Here is a 9,829-nt window from a genome sequence, read left to right on the forward strand (position 1 = left end):
ATTAATGTGTTTAATCATTTATAATCACTTTCAAGTATTTTTCCCTATTAAAAACTAAGGATCGGATCTTGTTTTAACTTTGAGATCTTCCCCAAAAATAATTAAAGCGCTTAAAACACCTTGATTATCAACGGAAATCGAAATATTGGAACTTTCCATTTTGAAGGTCACAACGATGGCTTTTCGGCGAACGTTGAAAAGGTTGCTACAGGAGATTCCCAATCAGGTAAGATAAATCATGTATGAAACACATTTGATTAAAAACCTTCCGTTTGAATTACCATTAGCTGTATACTGGAAGTTCTCTAAGAGGGACTTTTTGACAGCCCACGTGGGAATTTGCAGACGACGTTTTGTCTTGAGATTTAGAAATTTAGTTTCGTTTCATCTGACCTAGTCCTGCTACTTCATCAATGATGGCAAAGATGTTTCTTGGTATTAGCAATGTTAATTAACACTTATTGGTGTTGAAATTTGATTGATTAATTAAACATCTATCAAAGATTTTCTGAACTTTTGGGCCTCATAGAATAACATTTTTTGTCAGATCATGGATGTATATATCTGTAGATGAACTTGTGTATTAACTGTATTATTTTAGAACTCCCGAAGCTATGCCACAGAAGGCAGACAGCTGGTTACTATGATTCCGGGGGACGGAATCGGTCCAGAGATTTCACAGGCCGTCAAGGACATATTCAGTGCTGCAGGGGTAAGAGTAAAAGTTTTCTATTCCAACACTTACAAGGCAATGGAGCATGATGGAGTGGATTGTGATTTACATACACAAAAAATTTTATTGCCCGGGTAGTGGAAAATTTTGGGATATATATACATTTTGCCCTGTCTACATCCATCTGTTTGACCGAAAAAGTTATAACTGTAGTATATATGGAAAGGAGGAATGAGTAAACATACATTGAAAATTCATAAATACATATATATTGAAAACATATGGCTGGACCGGGAATCGAACCCGGGACCCCTGTATTTCTAGTCAGGTGCTCTAACCACTGAGCTATCCAGGCCGATGTCCTCAGTCCAGCCTAATTTCCTACATTCCCCCTTCCTTAAATATAGTCTTCGACCCCGAAGACACAACTCAAGTTCACCTTGTCAGGACTTAACATTAATAATTATACATTGCCTGAACAAGGTAGGCCACGGCACCATCTGTAGTATGGAAAGGAGGAATGAGTAAACATACATTGAAAATTCATAAATACATATATATTGAAAACATATGGCTGGACCGGGAATCGAACCCGGGACCCCTGTATTTCTAGTCAGGTGCTCTAACCACTGAGCTATCCAGGCCGATGTCCTCAGTCCAGCCTAATTTCCTACATAACCTTTGAGCTTTGTTGGAGTTTGACCCACTTTTAGAAAACAGTAACCTTAACCATAACCTCCGAATGGTTGGACTCTTTATGTTTTCATGTTTACCAGGTATATTTGTTGACTTAAGTCCTAATTTAACATTTATGATCCGTTGACCTTGGAGGTTGAGAAAATTTAACCTTCGCCATTTAAATTAAGCTGCCATATGGGGACATCAGTTGCAAAAAACACATATTTTTTTTGATTTCATTCTTTAAACATGTTAAAGCACTTGTATTCTTAGGTCAAATACTGTATTGCAGACTCAGGAATTTTAACATTTTCGCATTTAAACAATTATATATAGATAAATTTACTGATATTATGTGGGTTTTGTCTTGATGATTTAATTTTTCATACATTTAACTTAAAGTGGTGTAATATTAATTACTTTTAGTTATTTACATTAATCAAGAATTAGATTCACTTCTGAAAATTGCATTGATACCAATATGTTTTGTGACTTTTCTTATCTAACATCTGAAGATAATACCTATATATTCATTGACTCTAGAAACTTTAAAAGGCTACTGACTTAAAAGTAACTTCCTTGAACTTAGGAGACAGAGTGGTGAGAAATGAATTAAATTACAGCCTTAACTTGTAATTTAAAGATAGTTACTACATGTATGTCTTTTTTGACAGGCCCCGGTCGACTGGGAAGATGTCGATGTCACTCCTGTTAAAGGCCCAGATGGAAATTTTCGACTCCCTCCAAAGATTTTTGAATCCATGGATAGAACAAAAGTCGGTCTTAAAGGCCCATTAGCCACACCCATAGGAAAAGGACATCAGTCTCTAAATCTAGCCTTAAGAAAGTAAGACCAAACTTTCATTTTATTTTTACAAAACTAATACAAGACTCTATCCTTGCAATTAAAGTTTGAAACTTTTTGCTATTTGATATTCTTATATTCATGAATAAAGTATCATGGAAATTTGGGTGATTTGCATGATTTGTAGTACTCAATGTGACCCAAAACACTTGTTGTGAATAAATCTTAATATATTCTTTAGTGCAACATTTTATAAACTAAACTGATGCTATAAGGTGAATTTTTTTTTACTGTATAGAGCTTTTAGTCTGTATGCAAATGTGCGCCCCTGCAAATCAATAGAAGGCTACAAAACGGCCTACACAGATGTAGATCTGGTCACCATTAGAGAGAATACAGAGGGGGAATACAGTGGAATAGAACATGTGGTGAGTTTATGATTGGTACAGAGCATTTTATGAGTTTTGTGGTGTATGTTTCAGCTTTAAATTGTAACCTGTAAATGCTTGTGTGAAACAGAATTTAAGTCTTCTCCATGTAAAATCCTTTTCATATATGTAACAGAGATTCATCTGTTTATAGAAGATTTGTTTTAAAGACTGTAAACACATCAGCGTATTTCTGCAGATTGTTGACGGTGTGGTACAGAGTATTAAGAAGATCACAGAGGAAGCGTCAATGAGGGTCGCGGAGTACGCCTTCTCTTACGCTCGTGACAACAACAGGGACACAGTCATGGCCGTCCACAAGGCGAACATAATGTAAGAAACCTGTCCATTGGCTACAAGGCTTACATAATTTAAGAGGCCTGACAATTGACTTCTAGACCAACAATAAACATAAACATTCTAGGCCATTGAATAAACTTGTCCATTGGTTAAAAGGCAAACAGATTTAGAAACCTATCTATAGGGTACGAGGCTAAAATAATGAAAGAAACCTGTCCATTGGTTAAAAACTGAACATAACGCAAGAGACTTTTGCATTGGCTACCAGGCTTAATGTTACAAAATGTATGAAACTCGTTAATAGGTCAAAAGGCAAAAATATTGTAAGAAACTCAGTTGTTAGGATAAAGTCGATTTAATCCAATAACATATTATGTCTATAAATTTATGTATTTTACTTTGATATTTCAGTATATTTCATCTCTCTTACAGGAAGATGACCGATGGATTGTTTTTAAAGTGCTGTAGACACGTAGCTGAACAGAACAAAGATATTAAATTTAAAGAGATGTACCTGGATACAGTCTGCTTAAATGTAAGTCTGTGTCACAGTAGGGAAGTGTAGCCTTATATGTAAATCATGTTAGAAGTTAAGAGGAGCAAGCAAAGTGTACATTTAAATTTTTGTATGATCCTTATACTGTCTGATGTGGTATATTCGAAAAATGTATAACACTTAAGTAGTTTGTTAAGGAAAATTCTTTTCCTGTCAATAAAATTCCTGACTCCTCTGTCTTCTCCTTGCAGATGGTCCAGGATCCCACACAGTTTGATGTGTTGGTGATGCCCAATCTCTATGGGGATATCTTGAGGTATTAATTAGTATTAGAGATTGGAGATGCTCCTCCTTGCAGCTCTTAGTTTTGTGATCCATGTCCTTTTTTTTCCTGTCTTTATTTATAATTTAATGAGTGTATATCTCTGATTCTCACAATAACCTTTTTTCCTGTCTCTATCTATTAATTGTAGTATATTTCTGATTGACAGTGACCTGTGTGCGGGACTTATCGGAGGACTTGGGGTGACACCTAGTGGTAACATTGGACAAGATGGTGCTATTTTTGAATCCGTAAGTATAAATATCTTTATTTATCATTGTTTATAATTGAGTCAAAGTAATTAAACCTAGAAAAGTATGTTGTTCCTACCATTTAGTCACAGTAAGGCAGGGAGTTTTTTTCACAGCAAATTTCAGATGCCTCCAAATCCGTAGGAATTTGAGAGAACATGTACTTGTGGTTTAATTGATTTAATGGACTTCATGTGTCAGTTGTTTAGAGGACTACCAACATCTATATGTACGCTCTCAGTTAATTGTTTTTACCCTGATTGCAGGTACATGGGACGGCCCCTGATATCGCTGGAGAAGACAAGGCTAATCCCACGGCTCTACTTCTCAGCGCTGTCATGATGTTACGATACATGGGTCTGGGACAGTACGCTCGACGTATAGAGACTTCCTGTTTTGACGTCATCAGAGAGGGAAGGGTGCGTAGCTCTTAATTAGGCAGTAAAAACTGGTCCCATTGTTAAAAAAATTTTTTTGTGGATTATAATAGAAATTTTATAACCAATATATACCGTAATTTTCGGGTCATAGGTCGATGGGGTATATAGGTCGAAAGGCTCATTTTCAGCCTTAATTTTTGAAAAATTCTAAGATAGGACGAACTTACTATATAGGACGAGGCTTTGTTTCCCGTTTTCTAAAGATTCTTACGCAGATACAACGTATCAGAACAGGTAAACTTCTAGAATTACCGGGGTTATTCCGTGACATGAACGTATCAAGAAAACAAACAGGTATTTTAATGAGTACAGCATTTAAATAAAATTTTTTTAAAAATGTAGTTAAAACTTCATTGAATTGTGTTACTACTTATTTTTCTCCAACTTGCCTGTTCAATGCCTGCGTAGTTTCATACTGTTGTTAAACCAGAGGCATAAATAACACATAAATATGTTATTTTACAGCTATAATTCGGGAAATACCCGAGAACAAAGAATAATCAGTCTGATTTCAGAACAACTTGGACACATTCCTAATATATTTTATTCAGACATTATTTACCGGTGGACGACAATCGCTTCGATGTCCGCCATTTTCAGTTTTGTTCTTCAGGGATTTGCTAAAACCCGCAAACGACCATTGAATGTATATATTAAACAACAGTAAAGAATTGAAATAATATTACCACGCTATAAGTTTAATTATATATTTAATTGAGAGTACCGGTACATTCACAATTTGACTGTCATTATGAATTTCATGGCTTTGTTTGTTCAATGATGTGTAACACTAATACCCTATAACGGCACGTGGATTTGCTAATCATGCCCTGCGGGTATTAAACCAACACAGGTGTTATAACCTTTGCGTGTACACACAGTGTAAATCCTTTTATCTGTGAGACAATTAAAATTCTGTTAGAAGCCAATCTTTGTATAGCGCTAATTCGTTTGACCGGTATTATAATTAAATAAAATAAAAAAATATATAGTAATGACTATCGGTTTATTTGGTAATTAAATTTAGGAACTGACTGGCAAATATTTATTTCACTCATTTTACACTTAAATAAATATAAGACTGTCACAATAAATAAAATTAATACTATTTCAATTTATCTACTAATAAATGGTAAAACCTTGAAATTTTTTCCGTATTTTAAATTTTGATACGGTTGGGGTTTTACTTTTAGTAAACGGTAGCGACTTCCTAACTTCACAAGATGGCTACCGCATGATGGCAATGGATAACACGCTGAGGAATTATTTTTTTTGATGAAGCACAGTTTTTTCCTTTGTCATCAACGGATCTGTAATGGAATTTATTTTGTAAGAAAGCTATAGAATAAATATTTTATTGTTTACCTGGGCATTAATTTTTCTGCGTAAAATAATGAAAAAAGTTATGAAAGTGGCACAGATTTGCTTTGAAATTGACGTAAATTTTATTGATTTGGGGGCATTTTTCGTAAACTTGAGCCTTAGACAGGTCGAAATCGTATATTAGTCGACCTCAGCGGCTCTGAGAAAAAAAGTACCGACCTATAATCCGAAAATTACGGTAATAGATAATTATTACATATTATTATAATAATAAAAAAATCATCTCTGATTATAATAGAAATTCTATCATAAGATGCAGAGTATGTCAGACAGAAATTTTGTTTTGGAAACATGCTATACCATTATTTATTATTTTCAATCATTTTATTTCAGTATTTGACTGGTGATTTGGGGGGATCTTCTAAGTGTTCCGAGTTCACAGGAGAAATCTGTAGAAAGGTGCAGGAGATAGAGTAGACGAAGACTGAGGACTAGGAAGTATTTATTGATATTTTACCACAGAATTAAATATTGAGGGATTGTTTTAAATCTTTAATTAGGATTTCTATAAAACACAAGGTACATATAGATCATCTGCATTAGAAATTCTGTTGTAATTATGAGCTCATTTGTATTTCTGTGTATTCATCTGCTTTACAAGTCCCATGATTTGTTTTGTTTTTTTGTCTGAGATATTGTTTATAGACTTGTTCAATATTTTTGTAAATTGTAATATTTAAATTTATGGGACCCACATAAGTTTTATTTGATCTCATATCTGAGTTGTTGATAAGTTTGTATTTGTGATAAATTATGGATAACAGTTCAAGAAATTATTTGCAATGAATTTCTGCAATATGTATTTAATTTGAAAGTATAGTGTTGTTTTTATGTACATGATGTAATGGAGGATAGTGACAGTGTTAGTTTCATGCAATACTCCAGCCTCAATGAAGCAGAAAAGTGGCTAGAGCTAAATATTAGCCATGCTGAATTCTAATGTCTTTCGTGTATTTAAGAGGTTGTTAAATTTATAAACAACACCAAAGTTTGTCATACTAACAAATTAATGACAAGTATAAAGTTATAAGATACATATTACAGTTAATTTTTTACTGATATTGCCTGTAATTTTTAAAATTAGGGTTACATACAGTGAAATTTTTTTTGGCAGTTTGTGAGACAGATCTGTTGTTATCAGTTGTTTAAGTGAATATTTGTATTCTACATGAGTAAGAAGAAGAATAAAAAAAATCCTTTAAACGCTATATGTGTGAGTTTATTTCCAAGTATAACCAATTTAATGTACACTTCTAAAGATTCTTCCATAGCTTAGTGAATGCGTTAAAAAACACAGACATGATACCAGTATCTATGATTGATTTGAAATTATTTTGAATTATTTACATTTACATGTACATGTACCAAGATCTGCTATAACATCAGGATAAAACTCTGGTATATATGATAATTACCGTATAAACTCGCTTATAAGTCGGTCTGCCTATAAGTTGGTTGTATTTTTTAAGCTTATGTTAAAAAGATTGACCTTCTAAAATACCAATCTTTTTATATCTCACCTATAAGTTTGACATCGAGTTTTGGACCAAAGTTTAACTCCCAAAAATCTGACTTATATGCAGGTTTATACGGTACTGTACATAAATTAATTTACTCAAAATTTAGTGCAACCTTCCTCAACAGCTGATAATATTACACATGGGCCAGTAACATGCTCTATTTAATTTTACGTAATCAGAGACACTTTTTATACAAAAAAGAATTCCTAATATATAGTGATGATGTTAAATCAAATGCAGTATGTTAACGGCACCTGTGCATCACTTATGTATTGGTGCCACGCTTCTCTTATGTGGTAATGTAAACTAAAACATGAGTGGAAACAAATACCCCCGTAGCATGAAATACACTCAAATATGATTACCACTAAAACATTACATTTAAAGTAATATAAAAAGACAATTGCAGTCAGGTTAATTTTTGATACACTTTGGCTGGACTGTAACTAAGCCCTGGATCCCTGCATTACTTGACAGTGCTCTATCTTACCTACCTGGTTGATATCTAAACTATTACAAATGTATTGATCTTAAAAATGAAAAAAAAAATCTTTTCAAAAATATGGGTACAACATTTTTACACTAAAATCATTTATAAATACTGTAGCAAAATAGAATACATCTTTAAAATCAAGTCAGATAATTTCAAATTCTTTTCAAATCCTTTCATTTTTTAAAACATATTTTATACCTATTTAAAAAGAATGATTGACTCTATACAAAACAAACATGTTTTTATATTCAAAAATACATAAAATATGTTTTTATAAATTCAAATGTGAGAATTAAAATTTAAAATAACAAAACATGTACATATCGTACCTAATTACAATGCAATGGATATAAGCCTCAAAATACACGATATATAACGATAAATCCAATTGTGAACAAAAAAAGTGCAGAACAATAAGTGTCTATATAAGAGAATGCGATTTATATACAACATTTAATGCTATCACGAGTTCCACTGCTCATCGCACATTTCTACAATGCTTTCTGCAATACTACAGGCGTTTTCTGCCTGAGCAGAAGTGAACACTTCGCCAGGTACAGCACTGGACATAGGGTACACCATGCTGTCTGGATAACGGCTGACTTCGTCACCAAACCGTCTACAAAGGTCAGTCAGTCCAGGAACAGTCACGTGGTATGACAGGGAAACTAGGTCATGATTCTTCTGGTTATCCCCTGCTTTATTAGCATCATCCCGATACATAAAACTCTTGATGCACTTTTCAATGGCCTGAAATTTATGAAAATGGCCTTTCAAATACAAGTAATTGCAAATACCAACTGTTTTTAACATGCACAACAACTCCTGACGAAATGGATGGTTTAAACCCATCTCCCACCTCCCCCAGATTCTGAGAATTTTTATTAGACGCCAAAACTTATCAAAAGTACATTATTTCCTAATCTATCATTCTTATATTTCGATATCTGATATCATTTTCCGCTTTTGTTAAGATTTAGAGATTGACCCTATACGGTATATAAAAATACTTATATACCGTGTAGGGCCAATCTCTGAATCTTAACAAAAGCGAAAGATTATAACATGTGTTAAAAAAGTTCTTATTTTTCTTTTATCCTGTTATAAAAAAAAATAACATACTAGTACCTGCTGACACTTGTAGCATATCCAGTTCAATGTATGTGCAATCGCCTCGTCGTCGGCGCATCTCTCTTTTTGCTTGAGTGCTGCGATCAAGTCGTATTTGGCTTGTTTGAACCAGAGTTTTCCAACTTGCGGTTGAGGGTTTGGTGTTCTTTCTTGGGCCCGACCACTGCCTGATGAATACCAGGATGTCCAGTTTCCTCTTCTTCGTCGTCTGCGCCGTGACATGTAGCCATCCATCCAATCATGATAGTCCTTCTCCTGGGGTTGTGAAAATGTAGTATGTCGCTCTCCATAGTAGAATCTGTTTCCTCTTCCTTTTCTCTGTCTATAAGTGATCTTGTAAACTGTTCACCCGAAGTAGGTAAAACCTTTTTAGGGTTAGTAGACATGTTATGTAGATTTGCGGAATCAAGGTCATTTTGCGCGCACGTGCTTGCAAGAGCGCGCACGTGCAACACGTAAAATGACTAATATAATAGATATGGCCGTAACTTTTCTATTTTTTGATTATATGCTTTGAAACTCATTATATAAATATATAAAAGTATCATACACATGATGACATGATCAAAGTAGCAATATCTCACGCGCATGCACGTGCGCTTCGCTCTGATTGGCTGAAACTAAAGTCTCAATATCTCTCTTGTTTTTTGACGAAATCCTTTGAAATTTTAAACATAGCCATGCATTAGGATATCCTACAACATGATATATAGCAATTATCATGAAAACACGTGCATGCACGTGCGCTGCAATCTGATTGGCTTAAACTTTAAATAGCTATAACTCCCGTGGTTTTCAACCAAACAGGATGGGATTTGGAACATAGATAGATATAATGAACTTCTACAAAACAGTATGGTCACCATGCACATGCGTACACGTGCGTGTATGTGCGCTGCAATCTGATTG

At 34.1% G+C, this 9,829-nt stretch overlaps 2 protein-coding genes and 2 non-coding genes across 4 annotated transcripts; 1 reads left to right on the forward strand and 3 right to left on the reverse strand.

The window, feature by feature from the left end:
- Positions 1 to 76: 76 nt before the first annotated feature.
- LOC134274231 (isocitrate dehydrogenase [NAD] subunit alpha, mitochondrial-like) lies at positions 77 to 6,989 on the forward strand. Its single transcript, XM_062756496.1, has 10 exons — positions 77 to 226; positions 602 to 712; positions 2,026 to 2,198; positions 2,455 to 2,584; positions 2,784 to 2,917; positions 3,317 to 3,419; positions 3,632 to 3,696; positions 3,872 to 3,953; positions 4,220 to 4,372; positions 6,110 to 6,989. Exons 1-10 carry the CDS (start codon positions 176 to 178, stop codon positions 6,191 to 6,193), a joined length of 1,086 nt encoding a protein of 361 aa, XP_062612480.1. The 5' UTR covers positions 77 to 175; the 3' UTR covers positions 6,194 to 6,989.
- On the reverse strand, positions 956 to 1,029 carry Trnas-aga (transfer RNA serine (anticodon AGA)). The gene has a single exon. It is a non-coding gene; the product is annotated as a tRNA-Ser (tRNA).
- Trnas-aga (transfer RNA serine (anticodon AGA)) lies at positions 1,245 to 1,318 on the reverse strand. Its single transcript has one exon. It is a non-coding gene; the product is annotated as a tRNA-Ser (tRNA).
- A 1,112-nt stretch (positions 6,990 to 8,101) lies between the features above and the next one.
- Positions 8,102 to 9,242, reverse strand: LOC134274232 (uncharacterized). Its single transcript, XM_062756498.1, has 2 exons — positions 8,918 to 9,242; positions 8,102 to 8,539 (listed from the first exon to the last, which is right to left on the reverse strand). Exons 1-2 carry the CDS (start codon positions 9,152 to 9,154, stop codon positions 8,252 to 8,254), a joined length of 525 nt encoding a protein of 174 aa, XP_062612482.1. The 5' UTR covers positions 9,155 to 9,242; the 3' UTR covers positions 8,102 to 8,251.
- Between the last annotated feature and the right edge of the window lie 587 nt (positions 9,243 to 9,829).

Source organism: Saccostrea cucullata, unplaced genomic scaffold, assembly GCF_032062105.1.
Source record: "Saccostrea cucullata isolate Sc308-1 unplaced genomic scaffold, CSIRO_AGI_Scuc_v1 ctg290, whole genome shotgun sequence".
NCBI classification, from domain to species: domain Eukaryota; kingdom Metazoa; phylum Mollusca; class Bivalvia; order Ostreida; family Ostreidae; genus Saccostrea; species Saccostrea cuccullata.